The sequence below is a fragment of the Aotus nancymaae genome, unplaced genomic scaffold (assembly GCF_030222135.1).
Source record: "Aotus nancymaae isolate 86718 unplaced genomic scaffold, 86718_ANA_hifiasm-v0.15.2.pri h1tg000059l, whole genome shotgun sequence".
In the NCBI taxonomy this organism is placed as follows: domain Eukaryota; kingdom Metazoa; phylum Chordata; class Mammalia; order Primates; family Aotidae; genus Aotus; species Aotus nancymaae.
In genome coordinates, this window is record NW_026988473.1 from 41,935,874 (window position 1) to 41,963,432 (window position 27,559).

General features: G+C 38.2%; 1 protein-coding gene across 4 annotated transcripts in view; it reads left to right on the forward strand.

Moving 5' to 3' along the window:
• The window catches only part of HPS5 (HPS5 biogenesis of lysosomal organelles complex 2 subunit 2), a 43,294-nt gene that overhangs the window by 11,078 nt on the left and 4,657 nt on the right, over window positions 1-27,559 (forward strand). For all 4 annotated transcript variants that reach the window (XM_021675176.2, XM_064365121.1, XM_064365122.1 and 1 more), the window contains 17 exons: window positions 14-206; window positions 1,859-1,992; window positions 4,550-4,762; window positions 5,074-5,145; window positions 9,547-9,635; window positions 11,468-11,646; window positions 12,423-12,581; window positions 13,155-13,341; window positions 14,016-14,139; window positions 15,115-15,264; window positions 16,936-17,013; window positions 18,203-18,780; window positions 22,458-22,578; window positions 22,780-22,935; window positions 23,737-23,856; window positions 25,001-25,114; window positions 26,741-26,847. In XM_021675176.2, the coding sequence (XP_021530851.2) occupies window positions 14-206; window positions 1,859-1,992; window positions 4,550-4,762; window positions 5,074-5,145; window positions 9,547-9,635; window positions 11,468-11,646; window positions 12,423-12,581; window positions 13,155-13,341; window positions 14,016-14,139; window positions 15,115-15,264; window positions 16,936-17,013; window positions 18,203-18,780; window positions 22,458-22,578; window positions 22,780-22,935; window positions 23,737-23,856; window positions 25,001-25,114; window positions 26,741-26,847 (2,774 nt within the window). The remainder of the gene's footprint in view (window positions 1-13; window positions 207-1,858; window positions 1,993-4,549; window positions 4,763-5,073; window positions 5,146-9,546; window positions 9,636-11,467; window positions 11,647-12,422; window positions 12,582-13,154; window positions 13,342-14,015; window positions 14,140-15,114; window positions 15,265-16,935; window positions 17,014-18,202; window positions 18,781-22,457; window positions 22,579-22,779; window positions 22,936-23,736; window positions 23,857-25,000; window positions 25,115-26,740; window positions 26,848-27,559) is intronic.

Here is a 27,559-nt window from a genome sequence, read left to right on the forward strand (position 1 = left end):
TCAATTCTTGCAGTCAAGGTCTTGTAGTTGTTTGGGAATTAAATCAAGAGCGTCGTGGGAAACCAGAACAAATTTATGTGTCTTCAGAACACAAAGGCCGAAAAGTCACAGCGCTCTGTTGGGATACAGCTATTCTTAGAGTTTTTGTAGGTGATCATGCTGGGAAGGTTTCTGCCATCAAACTCAATACTTCTAAACAAGCAAAGGTGAGAAGCAGTCCTGTTCTTTTGTGTATGTAGTGAGATACAAGGTGTTGTCTTATAAAACTTCCAATTAAAGAATGTGATTTTTATCTACTGTATTTCTTGGGAGACTAATCCAGAGTCCAGAGTTAGAGATTTTTGAGGAGACCTGCTTGTATATAGTACATATGGTGGCCTGTTTTAGCTCAATACTGTTGCAGAATGGCTTTTGTGAGCTAACTTCAGTACTTTGCATATCATCTATTGCAGTTCTTCCTGATTCACCTGCATGGCTCATTTCAGCAAAGCATTCTTTAGTATAAGGCTGTTAAAAAAGAAAAGATATCTATTTATTATTGGTGTGAATAAAACGGCAAACATAGAAATGACACCAATTGCCCAGGCTCCTGGTCTTCTCTGCTTCTTATGTAGAAGAAACTCATAGGTCTAGGAATATTTTTTTATCAGGATGGCTATAACTTATTTTGAATGGAATCTTAAAGGCACCTTCTGACTTTGCTCTGCTCTGCAGGTCCTCAGGCTTCCTGTTGCAGTTATTGCTGAGTAGAAGGGTTGAGACTCAGGTTACCCTAACAGAATGCTCCAGTCTGTCATTAAGACAGAGCAGACCAGCTTCTCATTGTCCCACTCCTCCAAAGCCATTACATCACAAGTAGAGGGATTTTTGTCTCTCATTGGCTTATTTCTGTTTAGGATCCGGGCAGAAAAGAAGGGATCTGACTACTATTGGCTAAATTAATTTTATTTTATATTTTATTTATTTTGAGACAGGGTCTTGCTTTGTCACTCAGGCTGAAGTACAGTGGTGAGATCATGGCTCACTGCAGCCTTGATCGCCCAGGCTCAAGTCCTCCCCGCTCAAAACGCCTGAGTAGCTGGGACCACTGGCATGCACCACCATGCCTGGCTAATTTGTAAAAATTTTTTGTAGGCAGGGTTTTGCCATGTTTCCCAGGGTGGTCTGGAACTCCTGGGCTCAAGCAGTCTACTCACTTTGCCCTCCCAAAGTGCTGGGATTACAGGCATGAGCCACTGCACCTGGCTATTGGCTAAATTATTTTAATGAACATATCAAAATATTTTTCTGATTTTGCCATCATGACCTATCAAAGTTAGCAATTGATTCTTAATATCTTTTGGATCTAAAATATCATTGAAACCCTATAGGTAGTAGACTTATTTTTCAAAGGGAGTACTATCTACAGGTGAAAAATTCTCTCACATACTCCAAAACTTTATTTATTTAGAGACAGGTTTTTCCTCTGTTGCTCAGGCTGAAGTGTAGTAGCGCAATCTTAGCTCACTGCAGCCTTCAGCTCCTAAGCTCAAGCAATCCTTCTGCCTCAGCCTCCCAAGTAGTTGGGATTATAGATGTGTGCTACCATGCCTGACTAACACGTTCTAAAGCTTGCTTCATCTTTTTCATTCTCACCTCTAAGATTAGATAATCACAAACAGAGCCTTAAGAATTTTCTTCTGCAGTTAGGTACCAAATTAAGTGAGTGAAACTTTGATATTCTTACAAGCAAATTAAATTTTAGCTTATTTGAAAATTTTATTTTGTTATTCAAGTTATCTTCATTTATAAGGTAAAGAGATTACATGTGTATGTTATGATTAAATAAACTTTATTTTGTTTCTCACATTGCCTTTAGGCAGCTGCTGCTTTTGTGATGTTTCCTGTTCAGACAATAACAACAGTTGACTCCTGTGTTGTACAGTTAGATTATTTGGATGGAAGGCTACTTATATCTTCACTTACTCGATCCTTCCTGTGTGACACTGAAAGGTATATTGACCAACCATTAGTCATCAGAAATGCAGAATTTTAGAACCGGAAGGAACTTAGAAGTTGTCTACCTCAAGCCCCATCAATTAGTTACACAGATTTTTTTTCCTTTTTTTTTGATACTTGTCTCACTCTGTCCCCCAGGCTGGAGTGTAGTGGTGTGATCATGGCTCACTGCAGCCTCGACCTCCCCAGCTCAAGTGATCCTCCTACTTCAGCCTCCCAAGTAGCTGTGTCTACAGGCACATGCCACCATGCTCTGCTAATTTTTTGTATTTTATTTAGAGACTGGGTTTTGTCATGTTACCTAGGCTGGTCTTGAACTCCTGGGCTCAAGTGATCTTCCTGCCTCAGCCTCCCAAAGTGCTGGGATTACAGGCATGAACTGCTGCCCTTGGCTACACAGATGTTAAGGAACCGGTTGTATGCAAGCTGATGTTAGAGAGCAAAGAGGAGATAGAGGAGTCTAAGACAGTCCAGTGGGTGACTAAAACAAGTATTCCTTGAGCCTGCTGCTGTGAGGCATATTCTAAGCACCATGAGAAAAGGCCAAAGGCCTGTTTTTATAGGGGGAAGGAGGAAACCTTCTTTGAGTTTTGTGGTTTTAAAAATTTGTTTTAATAGAATTTTACTAAAGGGTAAAATCAGATGAAGAATAATTAAGAGCTTTATGAAGATAAGTGTTTCATCAAAATCTCAAGGGTAGAGCCAGAGATCCAGTGAATGGCAAAGGAGTGCATTAGAGGTAGCCGTGAAATACCAGAGCGGAATAGCAAACAGCTGAAAGTGAATATTATGCATCACTGTGCCAAAATTCTCAGCCATTCTCGCTGCAAGGAAATTTTCACTGGCCATTTCTTTTTTTCACTGGACCTGGCAGCTGTCATATTTCTCAGGACCATCTCCCCTTAAAATTTTGTTTTGGAGAGATTTGAGCCTACACAAAATAAGAGAGGATTGTATAATCAACCTCCATGTACCTATTTCGTAACTGAAGTTAGATGGCAGTATCGTAGAACCTACTGTAAAAATAACATGTTTATATGTGCCTACTTTTTGTTAGCTAGAATTCAGTTTTTGGGGACATGGATAGTATAATAAAATATATACTTATTTTAAAAAATCTTTTTGTTTCAACTTATTTTCCCTCCCAAAAACCAATATATATTTTTTAAAGCCAGGACTCCTAGTGACTAGCCAAAGAGATAGATATGAATTTGCTTCATGTAAATTTAGTGTTAAGGATTAACTAAGGTAGCATATGTGAAAATACTCAACTTTGTGCCTGTGACATATTGTTTGAAAAATAATAGAAAGTAAGATTAATGAGTATACAAATGATAATGAGTTGATTGCATTTTTCACTCAGCAAACATTTATTATATTCCTTCAGATCCTTAACACTATATTAGGTACCATAGGGGATATAAAATAAGTAAGAAATTTATTTCCCAAATAAGGAATATAAATGATAAAACCAATACTTCTTGTACTGCTCTGTATACATTTCAAAGCACTCTTACACTTGTGTTCTTAAAGCAAATGTTATATTTTATTCATAAAGCAAATAAATACAGAAATATTTATTGAATTTTCTGAGGTTATCTAGTAAATTCATGCTAGAAAGCATACTAGATCACTCTTCAATAAAAGAGATTGAGTTTATGGAACTCTACAGTGTATTGAGTGCATTTTGTAGGCCTGATACTGTGCTATACACTGGAAATTCAAAGGGGAATAAGAAGTGTCCTTTGTCCTGAAAAGTCACGATCAACTGTTCAGATAGACATAATTGCCGTATATCATGTCATAAGTGCTATGAAGGCAAAGCATGGGAAGCATGTAATTCCATATATGGGAATCAAAGAAAGTTTGTGAGGAGGAATGATGAATCATGAAGAGTAAGTAACAGGAGTTTTTACTGTTATTAAAAGACAGTAACAGTAAAAACTGTTGAGACATCTCCCTCATCCTTATCATCTTCCATGTTTCCAGGCAGTGTACTAAGCTCTATTATATATCTAACTCATGTAATCCTAAAGGAACAGAATGCTCCACAGTGCAGAGTTTCAGAAGGACCTGGGTTTTTGAGGAAAGAGTAAGTTTATTGGGTGTTTGTGGTTAGGAAGTGACTGGGAGACAGGGTTGGAGAAGTAGATTAGTAGCTTCCATAAAGTGTCCAAAGAACATTTTACAAAGTGACTTTAGAAGCAATTGTAGTATTCAAGAATGTATGAAATAGTTTGGTAGCACTCACCTTTTAGATTTGAAAGGAGCTTTCACATTAATTCTAAGCCTCTTATTCTGTAGGTAATAAACTTGAGTACTAATATGAAATGATTTGCTTCCTGTCACAGAAATAGCTAATGGCAAATCAGAGCCAGAACTCTATTTTGATCTTTCCTTTCTATTGTTTTTTTGAGTATATTGGTAATATGAATGAAGGAGAAGGCATTGTGAGTGAAGTTATTATGCCCATGCTGATTTGTAGTGCCATTGTTTTTGACTTTTTTTTTTTGTAAGTAAATACGCTTTTCTCTTCCTTTCCGGATATTAGAGAAAAGTTTTGGAAAATCGGAAACAAGGAAAGAGATGGGGAATATGGAGCTTGCTTCTTTCCTGGAAGATGTTCTGGAGGCCAGCAACCTCTCATATTTTGTGCTCGCCCAGGCTCTAGGATGTGGGAAGTGAACTTTGATGGAGAAGTTTTAAGTACACATCAGTTCAAGAAACTTCTCTCATTGCCGCCTCTCCCTGTGATTACTCTAAGGTAATGATTTGTATTGCTGGTTGACAATGTTTGAAGAGCTTTTATGTAGAGGTTGGGTGAAAATCTCTAGTATTCTATATGTGTTAAAGATTTTATTACACCTTTTCAGAATGAAGTTGGTTATTTATTAAAAGATTCAGAAAAACCAAAAAAGTCTTTGATCAATTACCTTTCCTATGAGTAGAGTGAGTTGAATAAGGCAGATACAGGTAGGCTCTTGAATTTGTTTTGTAGGCAAAAATTTCTGTATATTGGGAAAAGTATAATTTTATGTTGTGATAAACTCATTAACAAATGTGTTTACTTTCTAGATCAGAACCTCAGTATGATCATACAATTGGAGCCTCTCAATCTTTGTCTTTCCCTAAACTCTTACATCTTAGGTAAGTTTCTCCTTTCCTTTGATTTGGCGGGGAGGGGAAGAATACTTAGCTTTTTATCTTTGTTTCTTGTTCAGAGGTAGTTTTTTAAGGTTATTTTTGCACTAAATTATTTTTAGAAAGTTAGGAAATAATTATGTTACATGTATTTAAAAGGAATGGAAAGATCCTAGAAATACACTTCTCTTTCCAAGCCAATTGGAGAGTTTATAATTGCCAGGAAACTTCTAACAATTGGAGCTAAGATAGCTCTACTGACCTCCTTATAACCTCCTCTATCTGGTGGGTTGCTATAATGAAAGCAAGCCCCAGATCAAAGTGTGCCACACAGTTGTATGTTTCTTAGCAAGCAGGCACAAAAATAGTTGTAGAACTGGTTCTTGTACACTTGGTGAAATTTCAGCTCTCTATCCTGTAGGTACTCTGACAAAAACTTGCACAAAAGATCTACGGGAGGCAGTTTCAGCCATATACTTTCTAGCTGGATTAGTTACAAAGTCCAGCACAAAGTGCTACCCTGAAAGTTGTCAACTGCTGGGCCCACAATTCTTACACCTTGTTCTTCAAGAGGAAGAGTGCCAGTGTATGATTTCTACCCAATATATGGGTTTTGAATTCTATTTATTTCATTAATAAAAAATTATTTCTGATATCCCTTAGGCTAGTTAGTAAGATCTCTGATGCAGATTCAGCAGGTGTTGTATGAGGTTGTTATATGGTACACTGGAGTGTGAACACCTGAGTCAGTTCTTTCAATTATTAAAAATAATTAAAATGTTAACTAATTGCCCCTAAGGGCAAGGATAAAAACTGGTTTATGTATTTGTCATACTTCCTACACTAAAGTATTTAAAAGTGAATTATAAGGCCGGGTGTGGTGGCTCATGCCCATATCCCAGCACTTTGGGAGGCTGCGGCGGGCAGATCATCTGAAGTCAGGAGTTCGAGACTAGCCTGTCAACATGGAGAAACCCCATCTCTACTAAAAATATAAAAATTAGTCAGGCGTGGTGGTATGCTTCTGTAATCCCAGCTACCAGGGAGGCTGCGGCAGGAGAATTGCTTGAACCTGGAAGGTGGAGGTTGCAGTAAGCTGAGATTGTACCACTGCACTCCAGCCTGGGACACAGAGCAAGACTCTATTTAAAAAAAAAAAGTGAATTATAGACATTATAACACTTTAGTAACTCCATAATTCATCATTAAAATTACTAGAGAAAGACATTTATTTGCCCGTAATTAGATGAAGCATATAAAAAACTCCTCCTCCTTTAGCATTTTTCCTTTATGGGACGTCACAGTTTATAATTACATATTAATATACATGTCTTATTCTAAACAGTAAGCTCTATGAGGGCTTTATTTCTGTTTTGCTCACTATTGTTTTCTCAATGCTTGGCCCAATGCGTGGCACATGATAGATGCTTAATAAATATTTGTTGACTATGATGTGATGTGCAGGGTGTGGGGAAGTCCCTTACCCAAGAGTATTTTTTTTTTTTTTAAGAGATGGAGTCTTGCTCTGTTGCCCAGGCTGGAGTACAGTGGTGCGACAGTACTCACAACAACCTCTGCCTCCCGGGTTCTAGCAGTTCTCCTGCCTCAGCCTCCGCCATGCCAGGCTAATTTTTTGCATTTTAGTAGAGACGGGGTTTCACTGTGTTGCCCAGGCTATTCTCGAACTCCTGAGCTCAGGCAATCCACCCGCCTTGGCCTCCCAAAGTACCCAAGGGTATGTTTTCTAGTAATTGGGCCACAATACACTTAGCTCTCCAGATAGAGTTATTTTTTTTACTGTAGCTATTTAAAGCTCCTATTACAGTCCCTACCATTGTAGACAAAGCCTTTGATGATCTGGCTCTGCCTATGCCTCAGCTTAAGCAACAATTAATGCCACTTTGAAACCTCTGCTGATTCCTCCAAGAGGCTTTCATTAGACACCTGTTCCTGTGCATGTACTATTGTCAAACCATATTCATTCCTTTATCATTGCCACTCTCTTGTTGTATTATGAATATACATCCCAGCATCAGATTGTTAACTCCTTTTCTATGGGCAGTGCTAGACACATAGAAGGCTCTCAAATGATAGTGAATTCAGCAAACAGTTTATTTGAAAAACAAGAAGAGGAGGGCTTCTTTTTGTTCCTGTTTTTTATTTTTATTTTTTCATTTGTACACTGTGCCCTATGAGACTTTTACTGTTGCAACCCATAAATCCCATCCTTATGAACTTTGTTTCCTTCTTTGGGGTACATTGGTATCACTTTCCTTTCTCAGACTTCTAAAACAATGCTGTTAGGCTTGTGTTCCCATTTATTATCAGTGAAGGGATAAGCGGATGAAACATGTCTAAATTACAAGTATCAGCTTTTATCTAAGTTCCAGTTCTCAGTCCCCCATCTAATCTAGGTTGCTACTCCTAAGGAATTTTCCAAGCTGAATGTCAAGTTCAGTATCAAAATTATGGTCCTGTATCTCTTTACTCAGGGATCCTCTGGCTCCTTTTTTTTTCTCTCCTCTGACTCTTGATGGCAGCCTTCTCAATTTTACTTTGGATTAAGATTCTGACCATTTCTTCCATTTTATGACAAAGATTACTTTCCTGTAGGAATTGTGTCTGGTCTTTCTTATTGACAAAATGTTAACACTTAAATGAAGACCCAGCTCCTGTTAAAAATCAGTTAGTTTCATAGCCACGTGGAACCATTTTTAGTACTCCTGGAAACATAAAGGAAAAAAAATAGGGTCCCTGTGCTTAAGATTATAATTTAATGGAGAGATGTGATTTACTTCTCCAAAAAGTTTAACAACAATAAGAAGTAAGAGTTGTGACAGTGCAGTATATGATTAAGTGCCATATGAGCAGAGTGTAAGAAATAGGTTGAGTACAAGAAATAGGGTGAGTGCTGTGGGCTGTAAGGGAGGATTTCAGAGGGAAGTAGAACTTCTGATTCTTGAAAGGTGGCTAGATAAAGAAAACTGTAAGTTGGAGAATGTACTGACCAGCATTAAGAAGTGGAGATTACCAGTGGTATATAAAACATAGTAGCAGCCTTGAGAGAGTAAATGAAGTATATGAGATATATTTATATGATAAGTGATTATAGAAAAAGATAAGTGGAGAGAGTACCAGAGGACTGGAGAGAAAGAGAACCAACAAAATGCAGTGTTCCAGAGTCCTGGAAGGTGAGGTTCAAAAAGAAGAGAACAGTTAGCAGGGTTGGCTTCTGCTTGGGATTAAGAAAATGGGAAGTGGTGAAGGGTTATTGGGTTTGGCAGTTTGGGAATCTGTGACTTTTTGAGAATCCAGTTAAGTGGAATAGTTAGGATTCCAGATAATAGTGGGTAGGTTAGTGAAGATAAGTAGGGGAGGAAATAGATTCTGTGTTATATAGGAAAAAAGTCCAGGTTTTGGTTCCAGACTATCCTTGCTATAAATTCTGACTCTTCTACATTTCATGCTCAGTGGCCTTTGACATATTTTTTCTCTCTGAGCCTTTTTAATCTTTTTAATTTTTAGTTTTTTATCTTTTTAATAAAATAAGAATAGTATATTTACCTCAGTTGGCTTCTACAAAGTTAGGTAATATAAACAGAGCCTTTAATAAAGCTCCTGGCACATTGTTGACCAGAAATTCTCAGCCTTTTGTTGCCCACACACAAGTAATGACATCAAAATATTACTGTTCCTAAAAGTGGCTCACTGGAGTAATGATTGGCAGTAAGATGTTAGTCTTTGTTTTAAATGTGCCCCTATCATGTCAAGTATGGAAAATTCAGCTGTTTTAACAAACATTAGGTAAAAGTCCCTAAGCTCTTCTTTTTCTGGATACCAGCCTTTTCTTTTTTTCTTATTTTTTGAGACAGAGTCATACTCTGTCGCCCAGGCTGGAGTGCAGTGTCACAATATTGGCTCACTGCAACCGCCTCTGCCTCCCGGTTTGAAGTGATTCTCCTGCCTCAGCCTCCTGAATAGCTGGGATTACAGGCGTGCACCACCATGCCTGGCTAATTTTTGTATTTTTAGTAGAAACAGAGTTTCACCATGTTGGCCAGGCTGGTCCTGAACTCCTGACCTCAAGTGGTCAACCCCCCTCAGCCTGCTTAAGTATTGGGACTACAGGCATGAGACACCACGCCCGACTGAGCCTTTTCTTTTTCTGGAAAATATCTAGTATATGTGTCTGAATTTTTCCAGTTTGGCACCACAGTACACTATTTGTTAGTGGGCTGTTGTTACAAACAGAAAGGAGTTGTTAGGACTTGACTAGCTGGATCACTCTTGTGTTTTCTTTGTACAGTCTGATTTTACTTTAATGGCTAATATGAGGATCTGAATTCAGGGAATTATAAACTTTTATATCCTAGCCCACTCGAATTCTCTTGATTTTTTCTCTTGCAGTGAGCATTGTGTGCTGACTTGGACAGAAAGAGGAATTTATATTTTCATTCCTCAGAATGTTCAAGTACTTCTTTGGAGTGAAGTCAAAGGTAATTCTGTTTTACTTTATGTAATTTTTAATCTCATGCTTATGAAAATTTGATTATTGTAGAAGGAGTCTCTTGTAATTTAAGAAGTTGAAAAATAGGATGGGGTAACTTTTTTTTTTTTTTGAGACAGAGTCTTGCTCTTTTACCCAGGCTGGCTGGAGTACACTGGTGCGATCTTGGCTCACGGCAACCTCCGCCTCCCGAGTTTAAGTGATTGTCCTGCCTCAGCCTTCTGAGTAGCTGGGATTATAGACGTGCACCACTACGCCTGGTTAATTTTTGTTATTTTTAGTAGAGATGGAGTTTTGCTATGTTAGGCAGGCTGCTCTCAAACTCCTGACCTCAGGTGATCCGCCCGCCTTGACCTCCCAAAGTTCTGGGATTATTGGCGTGAGCCGCCGCGCCTGGCCACATTTCTTTTAAAGGTTGATCATAGATGTTTCCCATTGTAAGGTACTTTCCAAACATGCATTTGTGAATTTGTATTCAACTATTTTTTCATCAGTAATTTTATTTATTTTTTAATTAACACATAGTAATTTTACATATTTATAGGGTACATAGTGATGTTTCAATACATACAGTAGATAGAGTACCCTGATCAGGTCAGGGTAGTTAGCATATCTATCATCTTAAACATTTATTAGCTCTTTGTGTTGGGAACGTTCATTATCCTTCTAGCTGTTTGAAAATATGCATTATTATTAACTATAGTCATCCTACAATGCTATGGAACAGTAGAACTTATTCCTCCTATCTAGCTATAATTTTGTATCCTTTAACAAGTCTTTCCCTGTCTCCCCCTTCCTCTTCGCCTTCCCAGAATCTGGTCACCTCTGTTCTACTTTTTTACTTCTGTGAAATCACATTTTTCTAGCTTCTGCATATGAGTGAGAACATGTAGTCTTTAACTTTTTTTTCCTGGCTTATTTCACTTAACATAATGTCCTCCAGTTTTCATGGGTAATTTTAAATGCAATTTTCGTTAGTAACTGCTGCAAAGGAACAAACAGGTTAATTTTTTTCCCTCTATTGCCCTGAGTCTTTATCCCTGCCAGAAGTCTTGCTTTGATTCCCATTTTGTATCTTTATAGTTTGGGGTTCAACATTTTCTTGTGGGAACAACAGCCATTATATGTGACTGAGACAGAAAATCAATCTCTATATTCTTTGGGTTAAAACCAGAAATGGGAGAAATCTAGCATTTTTACCATTGCTGCTCAGTAGAGAGTGTATGTTGACTTTTTGGTTCTTTTTCTACTTTTGTAAAAACCAAAAAAGGAGAGAGAGGAAGAAATCATTACTTTGGTCTCATCAACAGTGATTTTTTTTTGTGGCATAAATTTCTTAAGTATGTCTCTTGACAACTAGTCTTTTAAGTTCTTTCAAGATACTCTGCCAAGACAGATAATTTCTTGAAGGCGATATTTTCTCATGAACTGTATATTTATTTACATACCGTGTTAAAATCCATTCATTGAGGACCTGGTTGTAACTCTCAGGAACCTTATAGTCTGGCCTCTAATGTAGATTATCCTCTTTTTCTGTGAAAAGGAATGTCCCAATTCCTTTTCACAGAAAACAGCATTTTTAAACATAAGACTTTAGGTTAGAGAGATATAGTTCTTTCTTTACATCTTTTATTCTTGATCTTTTTAGAATAGTGTCTAAAATGATTTCTTCATTAAACTGCAAGTACAAAAATAGAGATGAATTTCAGTCAAGCCAAACCCTACATAAGAAATGAATTTATTAGAATAATTTCAGCCCTTTTAAAATTGTAAGGGGTATTTGGTTAACATTTTATCTGTTCACACCTGTGGTTTTTGTAGATATTCAGGATGTGGCTGTCTGCAAGAATGAATTGTTCTGTTTGCACCTAAATGGGAAAGTCTCACATCTCTCCCTGATATCTGTGGAGCGCTGTGTGGAACGCCTGCTAAGAAGAGGCCTATGGAACCTGGCTGCTCGCACATGCTGTCTTTTCCAAAATTCTGTCATTGCCAGCAGAGTGAGTTAGAGCTTACCTAGACATCTTTACCATGGATTGGTAAAACTATCCTAGCTTGCAAAATTGTGTTATAGAGTTGCTTGATTTTATTAGCCCTGTCTGTATGACCTACAGATACAGCAATACATGCCCATAGAAAGCATGATAGATACATCTAGGGGTGGATAGAGGGTAAGAGAGAGGGTACAATTTCTATTTAAAATAAATTTACACACAAATTTATTTGTTTCAGAACTTGTTTTTAAGGGGGATAATTGTGTATACTGTAAATCTTAATTAAATTCTTTTTTTTTTTTTTTTTTCTTTGAGACAGAGTCTCACTCTGTCACCCAGGCTGGAGTACTGTGGCTTGACCTTGGCTCACTGCAACCTTCACCTCCTGGGTTCAAGCGATTCTTGATTCTTGTGCCTTAGCCTCCCAAGTAGCTGGGACTACAGGCGCTCACCACCATGCCTGGCTGATTTTTTATTGGTATTTTTAGCAGAGACAGAGTTTCACCATGTTGGCCAAACTGGTCTTGAACTCCTGACCTCAAGTGATCCACCCACCTTGGCCTCTCAAAGTGCTGAGATTACAGGCATGAGCCACCATGCCCAGCCTTAAATTCTTAATTCCTAAGAAAATTCTCATTAAATCTTTCACTAGCTTGCTAAGCCTTTTTAAAGCACCATTGAAGTTTTATGTTCTATATAAGACCTCTTTCAATATAGTAGCCATTTGAATATAGATTTACTTACAAATAGTAAGCTATTCCATTGCAATATCCTTTTATTAGGCAAGAAAAACTTTGACTGTAGATAAATTGGAGCATTTGAAATCTCAGCTAGACCATGCCACCTACGGTGATCTAATTTCTCAACTGGAGGAATTGATCTTAAAATTTGAACCTTTGGATTCAGCTTGTAGCAGTAGAAGAAGCTCCATTTCATCACATGTAAGTACTCTCACCTTTAAAGGATTTTGTAGGGTAAGATTTTTCCACCTTCAGTTGTACTTATTTACCTCTAGGCTCCCCAGATTTGTTGTTTAGATTTCCATTTAGATGTTTTGGTGAGAAGGGGTGAACTTTTGTTCAGCTACCGGATAGCTCTGTGAAGCCTCCATTTAGGTTGTCTTGGAGCCACATTTTATTTTGTCATTGTTTATTATTTTCTGTTCCCTGATATACTCATATAGCTCCCAGCATAAGTTCTGTTGCTCTAATATGTGATTTCAGGTGCTTCATGCTAATTTGAGCCTGAATGCAGCTCAGGATTATCTCATTTAATCCCCATTCTCACTGCCATACTTTATGAAGACAAGCTAGAGAAATATGGCAGCTGATGCCACTAGCACATGGAGTGACCCAGCTGCCAGGTGCCTAAGCCTTGCTCACCAGTTTGTTCCAATAAGCCATAATGGTTGTTATTAACTTTTCACTTGAGTGTTGGTATTTCTCTGAAAAAGTACTATTAATGTTATAAAGGAAATTTTTAATTTATATTTTTGAAATTCTTTTAATTTTTAGGAAAGTTTCAGCATCTTGGACTCTGGTATTTATCGTGTCATTAGTAGTAGAAGAGGCAGTCAGTCAGATGAAGACTCTTGCTCTCTTCACAGCCAAACCCTCTCAGAAGATGAGAGATTTAAAGAATTCATCTCACAGCAAGAAGAGGACCTGCCAGATCAGTGCTGTGGCTCACATGCAAATGAAGGTGATGAATGTGTCTGTTGTTGGTTGCTGATGTGATGCCATTATTTTCCGCAAGTTCTTGTTACCAGGACAATCTTGTGCACAGAATTTCTCTGAAGTGTTAATATTTTTTAACGTGTTGATAGAACTTTCCATCCAGATCTACAGATCTGCTCACCACTAGAAGGGTTGGTTTATGTTTTGTATTTTTTCCCCTTACGCTTGGACTAACATTAGGGCCTATTTTTGATCATGCATCAAAATGCTGGAAAAGTTAAAGAAAGGTCATTAACCAAAAGAGTGGGAAGGTTTTATCCTGACTAACCAAATTATTTTTCATCAGGAATGAAAAATTACTGCAGTTTTGGGGGTCATTGCCTTCCTTTTTCGACGTGCAAGTATTCCTGTGGCTGAACTGTTGAGAAGAAAATAATAGAGACCTTAAACTTCCTTTTTTACTTATGGGGATTCAGGGTTAGTAGGCAAATGAAGGTACCTGCCTCAGTGTTTTATGTGGACCATCCCATGCATTTTGTAAACCTGTGTTCCACTCATTTGTTTCTGAGTCAGTTGTGATTTTGATATTGAATCCTTCATTTCTTGCGGTTTATTCATTTCAGAATTTTTTTTTTTAAGATTAAAACAACTCTCATGTGATTAGATTTTGTTTCTTTTCTTCCTGATTCCATTCATTAGACAATGTTTCTCACGCTCCAGTGATGTTTGAGACAGATAAGAATGAAACTTTTCTTCCCTTCGGTATTCCATTACCATTTCGTTCCCCATCTCCTCTTGTGTCTCTTCAGGCTGTCAAAGAAAGGTAAACCAATTAGTCTTGTCATTTAATTCCATTTCTGATCTTACTTCATTTGTCACATTAGGTAATTTGTTCTGAGAATGGAAAATGAAAAAAAGGAAGTCTCTTGTTTTCCATATACCTGTCATATGAAGCTGTTAACTTCTCATTTACCTTGGGGAATCCAGCTTCCCTCTGTTTTAGTAGTATTTGAGTTAAAGATTTAGGTGCCTCCACCCTTGAGAGATCAAAAATTAAAAGTCTGATGGGAGTAGTTTCCACGTATCTTTAGTCTTTAGTTGGTCAGTTTGGGTTCAGACTTGGAGTCTTTTCAGAATTCTTTCTAGCTACTCCATGGGACCAGGGTTGACATTTGAGTTTGAGAGGGAAGACTTTGTACAGCTACTTAACTGCTTATCTGAGTCTTACTGGATTCAACTTCTTGTTAAGAAGGGTGTATTGTGACTAGTTAACAGCTAGCTGAGTTGCATGAAGCATTCTTTGTTATTCTGTGACTACCTGGGGCTGATAATCACATGGCTTACTTTGCCTAAGTTGACAGAAATATTACAGATACAGCTGGAGTTAAAGACCTTTTCTTTAGAACTGAAACACTGATTTCTTAGGGCAGTTTAGTAAATAGTGAACCATTATATTGTAAGTTTTATATGGGCCTTATGTGAAATGCTATTATTTGAACAGAAAAGTTGCTATAAATATTCTTTATTAAATTCAAGTTGCCTTCCTAGGACTAATAGAAACACAGAAAACTGAAGAATGAAAATCTGGGTTTTACTGGATACAAATTATGATCATCATGTGGTCATCAGCCCCATTCTGGTTACAGAATAACAAAGAATTGCTTCATGCAACTCAGCTGTTAACTAGTCATAATATACCCTTCTTAACAAGCAAAATTTGTATCCAGAAAACCTGAGTTTTCATTCTTGGCAGTAATAAGTTTTTATTCATGTTAGTTTTTTGGTATTTGACTTCTAGTGTTTCTAGCTTTGTGCGCAAAACTACTGAGAAGATTGGCACCCTTCACACAAGCCCTGATCTGAAAGTGAGACCAGAGCTCAGGGGTGATGAGCAATCATGTGAAGAGGATGTGAGTTCAGATATCTGCCCAAAGGAGGAAGACATTGAGTAAGCCCTTACACATAAATCTCTGTAAATTCTAGGGAACACAGCTGTTAGTTTTAACAAAGTCATAGACCAAGGTTGTGCAACCTGCAGCCTGTGGGCCTCATGTGACCCAGGATGGCTTTGAATGTGGCCCAACACAAATTTGTAAACTTTCTTAAAACATGAGTTTTTTTGTGATTTTTAAATTTATTTTATTTTTATTTTTAGCTCATCAGCTATTCTTAGTGTTAGTGTATTTTATGTGTGGCCCAAGATACTTCTTCCTGTGTGGCCCAGGGAAGCCAAAAGATTGGACACTGTGCCATAGCCTATGTCCTTTTGAAGAAGGCACATGTATGTCCTCATTAGTTGAAGATTGCCTAGCTTATAAAAATTGTGAATTCCACAAGGTGTTGAAAAATTACATCAATCCTGAAGCAGCTCTATTGAGCAGAGTTTTAATTTAGTACCTCTTCCATCCCCTGCACAACTCCCCTCCCTCCCCCACAATCTCTTCAAACTTCTGGGATCTCACAGGAGTATTAGATTAAGAGTAGGATGACCAAGGTTGTAGGCCTTGTCCCAGCTCTGCTTATGACTAGTATGTGACTTTGGGAATGTCACTGATGCTCTCTGGCCTGTAAGATCCAGAATGTGCTATTACTTTATGAGTCAGTAAAGAGAATATTGGATTGAGATAATGAAAAAGAAAAAAGGAATTCTTTAGGCAATGAAGAAACTGTTGATCAAACAGTTGGCATTGATGTCCTGTCAGGTACCTTCACATGATATGCTTGTAGCCTGGTCCTGTGGTAGAGTTGTAGCAGAGCCCTTGATTGGGCATAGTGTGAAGTATCTTGTCTCTCTCGTTTCTGCCTTATAGTGCAGGGAATCTGGGCATTAAATGCAAGCAAATTCAGTACTTATCTAGGAATTAAGAGAGAAACTCATGGGACCAGTGTATCTGGACAGTCAGATGAAATAAAAGATTTGTAATCCTCAGAATAACTTAGTGAATCCATATGTTTATAGAAAAAAAGTACAGATTTTTTGACAAGACACTTAGTGCAGCCTTCAGTCTAACCCTAGCTACCTTTCTAGCCACATCCTTCTAAGTGCTATAAATTCCACTCCTGTCAGAGAACTAAATGTTTGCTCTGATATCCCACGACTCTTCTTCATGCTATGTCTTCTATCTGGAGTATTCTCTCCCACCATTTTTTGTAGCACAAGTAATACCTCCTTAGGAATGTGTCCCTTTGCCTAGTCAGAAAAAATGATTTATTCTCTGCTTTCATATCACAGTGCTCTTTAAAGAGCTGCCCTTTGGTATTCAACTTACTCTTTTTTTAAATTATACTTAATTGTTTGCATACCTTTCTTTCTTTCTAATTAGGGCTTAAGGAGGACTGCCTTTTATATTCATCTATTTGTCTCATGTAACATGTGTATAATACTTACCACTTAGTAAGCGTAAGAAATAGTTGTCTAAGAAAGCTCTGAGGCTGAGGCAGACAGAATTGCTTGAACCCAGGAAGCAGAGTTGCAGTGAGCCAAGATCAGGCCACTACACTCCAGCCTGGGTGACAGAGTGAGGCCCCGTCTCAAAAAAAAAAAAAAAAAAAAGAAAAAGAAAGCTCTGATCCTGTCTGACTCTTGTGAATGTTATTGTTATTTTTCACACTTTCTTAGGGAGGATAAAGAGGTAACTAGTCTACCTCCGGAAGAAGACAGGTTCCAGGAGCTTAAAGTAGCAACAGCACAAGCAATGTGAGTATAATGATTAACTTTTTTAGTGACTTCTCAGGGCAGTTTAATAAATGAAGTGAATCATTATATTGTAAGTTTGATGTGGGCCTTATATGAAATAGATAGTTGATTAGAGAAGTTGCTATAAATGGTCTTTCCTTTTAAGTCCAAGTTGCCCTCCTAGGAATAATAGGAACATAGAAAACCCAGGCACTTGGAGTTTTTATTCTTGGCAGCAATAAGATTTTTTTCCTATTAATTTTTTGATATTTGACTTGCAGAATTCCTAACTTTGTGTGTAAAACTACTGTGAAGATTGGTAGCTTTCACTCAAGCCCAGAATGGGAATGACTTTCTGAGACCATAAGTGGTGGTCTAGAGACAGTTTGGGACGGAGGTAGCCTCATTTGGAATTGAAATTGAAGAATTAGGCTGGGCGCAGTGGCTCATGCCTGTAATCCCAGCACTTTGGGAGGCCGAGATGAGTGGATCGCTTGAGCTCAGAAGTTTGAGACCATCCAGGGCAACATAATAAAACCCCAAATACAAAAAATAGCTGGGTATGGTGGCGTGTACCTGTATTCCCAGCTACTCAGGAGGCTGAGGCAGGAGGATCACTTGAGCCTGCAGTCAGCTGTGTTTGTGCCACTGCACTCTAGCCTGGGTGACAAAAACAAGACCCTATCTCAAAAAAAAAAAAAAAATTGAAGAATTAGTAAAACACTACAAAGTTTATGTTCTCTGTTTTATCATCTTGTTGAGATAATTTTTATTTAAAAAGTTGAAACGTGGCTAGGTGTGGTGGCTTAGGCCTGTAATCTCAGCACTTTGGGAGGCCGAGGCGGGTGGATCACAAGGTCAAGAGATCGAGACCATCCTGGCCAACATGGTGAAACCCTATCTCTACTGAAAAATACAAAAAAATTAGCTGGGTGTAGTGGTACACACCTGTAGTCCCAGCTACTCAGGAGGATGAGCAGAAGAATCACTTGAACCCAGGAGGCAGAGGTTTCAGTGAGCTGAGGTAGCACCACTGCACTCCAGCCTGGCAACAGAGCAAGACTCCGTCTCAAAAAAAAAAAAAAAAAATTGAAAAGTAACATTTATTCCAGATGAGTATGTTATATTGGCTAGATTTATTTAGCATAAATTAATTTGTTTTAAGAAAAACACATGAAACATAAATTTCATACTTGTCTGTCTTGTATAGGACCAAGCTACAGGACCCTCTGGTTTTATTTGAACCTGAGTCTCTGAGAATGGTTTTATGGGAGTGGCTTTCACATTTAGAAGAAGCATTTGCCATGAAGGACTTTTCAGCCATTTCAGATACTGACAACTCATCCACGAAATCAAACCAGGATGTACTATTGGTTAATGAATCAAAAAAGGGAATATTAGATGAAGACAATGAAAAAGAAAAAAGGGACTCTTTAGGCAATGAAGAAACTGTTGATAAAACAGTATGTGAATGTGTAAGGAGTTCAAGCGCGCCTTTGAATGACCTGTTTCAAATATGTTCTCCATGCAACATTCCAAGTGGTCTTCAGAATGACCTGGCTGAATTGACAGCATTGTGTTTGGAGTTGAATGTATTGAATTCTAAGATCAAAATCACCAGCGGACATGTGGACCACACTTTGCAACAGTACTCTCCTGAGGTTCTGGCTTGCCAGTTCCTGAAGAAATACTTTTTTCTCCTGGACTTGAAAAGAGTGAAGGAGAGTATCAAGCTTAGTTACACTAATAGCCCTTCCGTTTGGGATACTTTTATTGAAGGATTGAAAGGTAATAATCAGATTGCCTTATCAAAGATAGAAATTTGTATTAAAAAGCAGTAGCAGTTTTGAGTTTTGGGTTAAAAAGATTTAAGTAGAAAATCATATCTGTTCTGATCAACCCGCCATTCTGTTTTTCATTCATTTTAACTTTTAATAGTTCTTCAGACATTGGTTAAATTTACAACTGGATTATAAGAAATTATTTTATTTTATTTTATTTTTTTTGAGATAGAGTTTCACTCTGTTGCCCAGGCTGGAGTGCAGTGGTGCCGTCTTGGCTCACTGCAGCCTCCACTTGCTTTTGCCTCAGCCTCCCAAGTAGCTGGGATTCTAGGTGCACATCACCACACCTGGCTAATTTTTGTATTTTTAGTAGAGACGGGGTTTTGCCATGTTGGCCAGGCTGGTCTTCAATGCCTGATCTGATCCACCTGCCTTGGCCTCCCAGAATGCTGGGATTACAGGTATGAGCCACCGTGCCTGGCCCTATTTTTTATTTTTAGAGACAGGGTCTCACTCTGTGCCCAGGCTGGAATGCAGTGGCGTGATCTTTGCTCACTGCAGCCTTGACCTCTTGGGTACAAGTGATCCTCCTGCCTCAGTTTTCTGAGTAGTGGGATTATAGCCATGTGCCACTACACGTGGCTGATTTCTTCATTTTCTGTAGAGATGGGGTCTTACTGTGTTGCCCAGATTGATCTTGAAATCCTGACCTCAAAGCAATCTTCCCACCTTAGCATCCCAAAATGCTGGGATTATAGGTGTGAGCCACCATGCCCAGCCCTAGAAATTAGTTTTATTTCTCTCATAATGACATTCAGAAAATAGCAGAGCAGTGTTGGAGAAGTTGAGGTTAAAGTAAAATGTTCATAAATGCAGATGTATTAAAAGAAGAAAATCCCTCTTGTAACTTACTGATACAGAAATAATGTACTATATAGAGTACTTATTGTGTGCCAGATATCATGGTAAACACTTTTCAGCATTGCCTCATTTCATCCTTACAATAATCTTTGGAGTAGATGGTGTAATTTCATTTTATAGATAAGTAATCTGAGGCACAGAGAGATCTTAGTTAGGTAGCTAAATGGCTATAATAAATACGTCATAGTAACACAGACATAAATAGAAGTATATTTCTTTTTATTTTCTTTTTATTTTTTTGAGATGGAGTCTTGCTCTTGTTGTCCAGGCTGGAGTGCAGTGGCACAATCTCGGCTCACTGCAGCCTCCACCTCCCAGGTTCAAGTGATTCTCCTGCCTCAGCCTCCCCAGTAGCTGGGATTACAGGTGCCCACCATTATGCCCAGCTGATTTTTGTATTTTTAGTAGAGACAGGGTTTGCCGTTGGCTAGGCTGGTCTCAAACTCCTGACCTCAGGTGATCCACCCACCTCAGCCTCCCAAAGTGCTGGGATTACAGGCATGAGCCACCATACCCGGCCAGAAGTGTATTTCTTCCTCGTGTAACAGTCCAGGACAAATATTCCAGGTCAGTGGGTAGCTGTCTTCCAGGTGGTAATTCAGCATTCCAAGTTCCTTCCATTTTTTTAAGCTCCAGCTTCCCTTAAAGGTTGTGCTTGTGTTTGGGTTGCTGTGTCCAGGAAAAGCATGTAGAACATGCTGTCTTACAGGCCTGGCCTGGTAGTAGCTTACGTCTCTTCTGTATACATTTCCATTGGTGAGAATTCTAGGGAAACTGGGAAATGTAATCTATCCAGGTGTCCAGGAGGAAAAGAATGAATATAGGTAAAGAGCTTGCTTACATGTCTGCCTCAGAGACTTTGGTGCACAGCCAGCAGTATCTACCTTGGCTGAAGGTCACACTATGTGTCATCCTGACATATAATAGAAACCAGCTCTCATACCCTAAAAACTATGCATTGCCTTTTCTGCAGCCAGTCCCATGTTTTTGAAGTGAATTTTAATTCCACATTCTGCTTGAATAACAGATGCTGTATTTTAATAATTGATTTAGACTTTAAGCAAACTTTTCATTCATTACCAAAAGTGAATAGTGGTACATTTTTATGTCATCTTACTTAAAGATATTTTAGCTTTCTAGAAACATGGATCCATAGTTATAGATCTGCTTTGATTCAAATATAGCAGTTAAAAGCATAATAATTTTTTTTTCTGAGTTGAGGTAGATTGTCTTTTGTGTCAAATAAGAAGCAAGCTATTTCTTCTCAGGTAGGTGTGACATTATTACTCATTGTAAATTTACTGTATCTATCTCTGTGATGCTACCTGGTCACAGAAGAGCAGAAAAGAGTCTCTATTAGACAGAATGATGGTTGTTACTACCAGTGCTGGCTAGAAGAAGCATGGTGGATCATTTAGTGATGTGGCTGCTTACTTGAATTTAGGTGGATATGTCTGATTTAGCTCCCACACAGTCATAAGGCTTCCCCAAACCTCTGAATGGCTTCCTCCTCTGAATTCCTTTAAAGGACTTACTGCCTGACACAGTCAAATGGGAAACAATGAGGTTGGGGGAAAAAATGACTTTTTAAAAAAAGCATGTATCAGAAATTGAATGTTGGCTCTTAACCTGGTGAGGAGGCCTCACCCTTCTAATGTTATAATTATGGGAAACAGCTTTTGGAACTGTTATTTGGGATTTGTCTTCAGAGCTGGTTGAAAACTACTTGCCCAGCCTAGACATCGTAGCAAGACCCTGTCTCTACACACACAAAACACACACACCAGCCTACGCAATGTAGCAAGACACTGTCTACACACACACACACACACACACACACACACACACACACACACAGAGTCAGGAGTTCAAGGCTGCAGTGATCACCACCGCACTCCAACCTGGGTGACAGAATGAGACCCTATTTCTAAAAAACTAAAAAAGAAAACTACTTGGAAAAAAACCCACTTTGCTTTAGATTCATACTTTTTTAAAAAAAAAAATAACAAATGGGGGGTGGGGAGTTGGGGAGGGATAACATGGGGAGAAGTACCAGATATAGGTGATGGGGAGGAAGGCAGCAAACCACATTGTCATGTATATACCTGTGCAACAATCCTGCATGTCCTTCACATGTACCCCAAAACCTGAAATGCAATAAAATATATTTAAAAAAAAACCACAAATAGTTTTAGATCATCACTTACTTCATTCACCAAACTTGATTTTAAATGACATTTGACTGTTCCAAAAAGTCAAATCTTTTGTTCTTCAGAGAATGATTATTTGCTATACAATATCTTTAAAAACAGGTCCAATATTTTAAAATTAATTTCATTGAATTTAATTAATTTTAAAAGATGGAGTAAGAATACTAGTTCTAGAAAAAAACTGAGCAACTTGGCATTGATAGTAGTGTATATTGCTTTGTGATGTGTGTATATATGGATGGTCACTATGTATAGCCCTAGATACTCATTATTTTAAGAGTAATAGTCACTGATATATTAATTATATGTTGCTTTGTCTTTTTTAAAACTTCTAATATGCTTTGCCTCCCAATTTGATTTTAAGATTCTTAAAAGTAGAGATGCAGCTCTTGTTCTTTCGTTTCTCCTACAATGCTTAACAAACACTGGGCCTTTCACATAGTAGGTCAACACAGTAGGTATGTGACTAATGATTGCTGAATGAACATGTTCATGAATTGAATATTTCCACCCAAGAGATAAAGGGAAAAGGAAATGCTTTATATTTCAGAAATGGCAAGTTCCAATCCTGTGTATATGGAGATGGAAGAAGGAGATCTCCCAACAAGACTAAAGTTACTAGATGCTGCAGTTCCTTATGACAGTCCTGTGTTGATTGCTTATGCTACCAGGTAAGTTGTCCTATATGTTGTTTATATGGACTAAAGCGCATGCATTTTTTGTGTATTTTAGTCTCTAACGTTTTACTCATTTGCATATGAGGCAGCTTCTGTTACTATATTTATTTTCATTTGTAATAAGTAACTCAAATGTAACCAAGTTATATCATTTCATTGGAATTAGAGACTAAAGTGTTTTGTTTTTAAATACAGGTTATATGAGAAGTTTGGGGAATCTGCCCTTCGATCCTTAATCAAGTTCTATCCATCCATTTTGCCATCGGATATCATACAACTTTGTCGTCGTCACCCTGCTGAGTTTTTGGCCTATTTAGACAGTCTGGTGAAATCAAGACCTGAAGATCAACGGTGAGAAGGAGAGCATATTTGCAGACTCTCCTTTCTTGTGATAGGGCATTGTTTCTCTTTTATAAGCAGGTGTCACATTTTTACTGTTAATTACCAAGGTCACCTACTATGGAAGAGGAGGATTTAGGCAGCCTTGTAACATTCTGCCACATGTCACACCACACATCACAGATGTGCATGTACCACACTTCTTTCCCTCCCTCTCAGGGATTCTTAGATCAGTGCAAAATTAACCCTTGATTCAGGGCCTGGATTAAGAAGATAAGCTTCTTATTGTCTTTGCAGTGATTCGATTCACTGCCACCTTTTTATTGCCATAGATATCAGTTCCAGCTCTTCTCTTTTTTAGGCTGATGTCTGATTTTCTGTCTCCCCATGCTTGTAACACTTGTGATCTGTGCCCCTGGCTTATTAGACTAGCAGCTTCTTCCTTTCTTCTTTTGATTGGTTCATATTTGCTACAATGTTGCCCCAGCTGGATGCAGTGGTTATTCACGGATGTTATCATAGCATACTACAGCCTCAAACTTATGGTCTCAGTGATCTTCCTACCTTGGCCACACTGGTTTTTATTTGTTTCTCTATCTCTCTTTTTTTTTCTTTTTTGGTCCTTTGACATTTTTCTTGTTATCTTGGAGCTTAGTCTCCAGTATTTCTAGACACTTCTTTTAGCAGAAGAGTTTTCAAGTTATTTAATCTACTGTATTAATCTTTTAATCAGGTTTTCTTCACACTCCCCACATTTTATGTTTCCTTTCTTGGTGTGAAGATTGGTGACTTTTTCCCCCAACTTTCTCTTAGGTCATGTTTTCTTGAGTCCCTTCTGCAACCAGAGTCTTTAAGGTTGGATTGGCTGCTTTTGGCAGTGTCCTTTGATGCTCCACCAATCACCAGCATAATGGATGATGAAGGTTATCCCAGGTACAGAAGAAGTCCTCTTTCTTTCTTTTTTTTTTTTAATTTTTATTTTGAGACAGGATCTCACTCTGTCACCTAGGCTGGAATGTAGTGGTAAAATCATGGCTTCCTGCAGCCTTGACCTCCTAGGCTCACGCAATTCAGCCTTCCCACCTTAGCTTCCTGAGTAGCTGGGAATACAGGAGCACACCACCTTGCACGGCTCATTTTTTGTACAGATGGTATTTCACCCTATGGCCCAGGCTGATCTCAATCTCCTGGGCTCAAGCTGTCTACCTGTCTTGGCCTCCCAAAGTGCTGGGATTACAGGCATGCGCCACTGCACCTGGCTAGGAGTCTTCTTTCTAAGGATTAAGGCTTCAGTGTTCCTTTGGAATGGAACTGGTTTATTCACATATGGCATTCTGGGCTCACTTTAGGAATAGCTATGAAAGAGACTGACCCAAGTCATGGTAGTAATGAGATTAAGTATATTTCTTAGTGGCTCTGAAATATTTTTGGGTCACCCTATAAGAATATGGTGATTCCTTTTAGAAAAATGCACAGTCATGCAAAATTTTGCACAACTGACTCCTCGCAGGTTTTTCATGGACCCACATTAAGAGACCTTGATAATTAAGCCTGCAAGAGGATTAAACTGGGTGGCAGTGGTGGGGTGGGGGCGATTAGGGGGATAAGTATGTGTGTGTTTTCTTCCTAAAAATTTGTCAAGGAATTTCTAGACATAACCTGATTTAGGACTTTAAAAAAAATAAAATAAAATTCAAAAAAAGTACACACTGCTACTTGTGTCAGAACTATTCATTTCGTTTTCCCCAGGAGAAGCTTCTTAAAAGACCCCCAAATGCCTTTCTTATATTTATAGCAAAAAGTCTGGAAGGATATGCAGTGGTTATCTGTGAGTGATGGAATTATAGAATTAAAAGAAAAAAAAAGAATTTATTTCTTTTGCTTTTGATTACCTAAAGTGTCTAATCTTTAAAAATAAAGAGGTTATAGGAAAATAGCTATTTTTAATTTTTCAAAAGCCAAATAGAAGTTTTTTAATAGATTGCAATTAAATTCTGTTCTTACCTATTAGGTGATTAATAAGCACTTTCTACAGTTTATTTCCTATCTAATTTACTGATACTTTTTCATTTCATAGGCCTCATTCACACTTGCTTTCCTGGGGTTACAGTCAGCTGATCCTTCATCTAATTAAACTTCCTGCAGAGTTTATAACCAAAGAGAAAATGATTGACATCTGTAGGTCTTGTGGGTAAGTGAGAATTTTCTTAGAAACTGAAGTTAAGATTACAAACATTTCAGTTAATAACCTTATAGTTAAGGGTCTTAATTGATATACATTATTATTTGGGGATTCTTTTTGCTGTGTAAAAGTACCTTTTTGTTTTAAGTGATACTAAATTAAACATCTTTTTCCCTTTTAAATTTCATGCATTTTTTTTTTTTTTTTGGTGTGTGTAGCCTTTCCTAATTCCTCTCCACTCCCTCTGCTTTAGTTGCCAGCCCCAGTTCTCAGGCATGTAGATAGTATTTAATTAAGCATCAGATTATGTGATACCAATTATAATTGATACAGGCTTTTATAATTAATACAGTAAGAGAGATCAGAATGGGCTCAATAGAATCGCTGATGAAGGACTCAGGGAGGAGGTGAGATTTTGGAGATAAAACCTAAAACCTGGGTAGGATTTGTATTTATAAAGGAGCTAGGAGAGGGTGAGTTAGGTGAGAGAAACAGAGCAAGAGTGGGGAAAACTGACATTGCTTATTATCCACATGACACTGCAGTCAGTTATTTATTGCCTGGTGATAATGTCTTACAGTTCCACCTGGATTATAATCTTTTGGAGATATAGGGACTTGTGCCTTTCTTTTCCTTCTTAGTGTCTATATCTAATTTGTATAGTGGTAGGCACTTGATACATATTTGTTCATTGATAATGAGACTGAGACTGGCCAGGTGGTGGGTGACAAAATCGTGCAGGACCTTGAAAGCTGGCAGAAGAATTTAGTTATCAGTAGAGACCTTTTTAGACTTTTGGTGCAAAAATTGCATAAGGAAAGTGGAGCTTTCTAGAGATCATTTCTGATGTCATACATGAGAAGGCTGGAGACAGAAGGCCAGCAAGGAAGCTGTTGTAGTAATTCAGACATGAGTGGATTGGTGATTAGTAGGGCAGCAAAAGGAGCACATCCAGTGGGCATTTCAAAGGAAAATGCAGTGGGGCATGCTGATACTGGATATAGCAAATGAAGGAGGGGGAAGAATCAAGGAGGACTTCAAAGTTTGCATATTTGGAGAAGAAATATGCTAGGTTTGTGTTGAATTTTAAAGTTTATAAAGTGAATAAAGCTTAAATGCCTTATAGTTGGAGCTTGGCCTCAAATGTCAGCATTTGTTGCTATTTTTTTTTTCCCTAAATTCTCTGGATCAGCCAGGCGCGGTGACTCACGCCTGTAATCCCAGCACTTTGGGAGGCTGAGGCGGGCGGATCACCTGAGGTCAGGAGTTCGAGACTAGCCTGAACAATATGGTGAAACCCCGTCTTAAAAATAAATAAATAAATAAATATATATATTTTTAAGTTAAAAAAAAAAAAGAAAAATAAATTGTCTAGATCAGGGTCATCTAACAGAACTTTCTGTGATAGTGGAGATATTCTACTGAACTGTCCAATGGTGGCCACTAGCCTCATGTAGCCATTGACTACTTTAAATGTGAATATGTTAACTGAAAAACTGACTTTCAGATGTTATTTACTTTTAATTAATTTAAATTGAAATAGCCACGTGTGGCTGTGTCTACTGTATTGGACAGCACAGCTCCAGATAAATTCACTGCCTTTTATTCCTTTCTTCAACTTTGGTTTCTTTAAAGTTTCTGGCCTGGATATCTAACTCTCTGTTTGGAGCTGGAGAGAAGAAGAGAGGCTTTCACCAATATTGTGTATCTGAATGATATGAGCCTGATGGAAGGGGACAATGGTATGTCAATCCTAACTAGTTACTCTTGGTTGTAAGGTTTTCGAAGTTACTCCAGACTTCTCAACAAAGAAATTTGGTGAACCTTTCAATGATCATATATTTAATATATAATTCTACTTAGTTGTCACATTTGTGGATTTTTTTTTTATCTGTAGCCCTTGATATGTTATGAAATCATAATTAAGAATAAACTGCAGGCAACTTTTCTATTTCATAAGTGCCTACTATATGTTAGGCACTATACTATGTGCTTTCCATATGTTATTTTCAATGAGATAAACTCTGGGGATAGTTACTATTCCACTTTCCAGATAACTGAGGTACAGAAAGGTCAGTTAATTGACCCAAAGTCACACAGCTACTAAAGGTAAATGCTGGAGCTGGGGTTCAGACCAAGGTCTTCCTCCAAAATTTGTGCTCAGGCTCTTTTTACTGCTTCATGTTGCTTTTTTTTTTTTTTTTTTTTTTAAATATCCCATTAATTAAAGATGATTCTGGCCAGGTGTGGTGGCTCAGGCCTGTAATTCCAGCACTTTGGGAAGCTGAGGTGGGTGGATCACCTGAGGTCAGGAGTTTGAGACCAGCCTGGCCAACATGGTGAAACCGTGTCTCTACTAAAAATACAAAAATTAGCTGGGCGTGGTGGCGCCTGCCTATAATCCCAGCTACTGGAGAGGCTGAGGCAGGAGGATTGCTTGAACCTGGGAGGCGG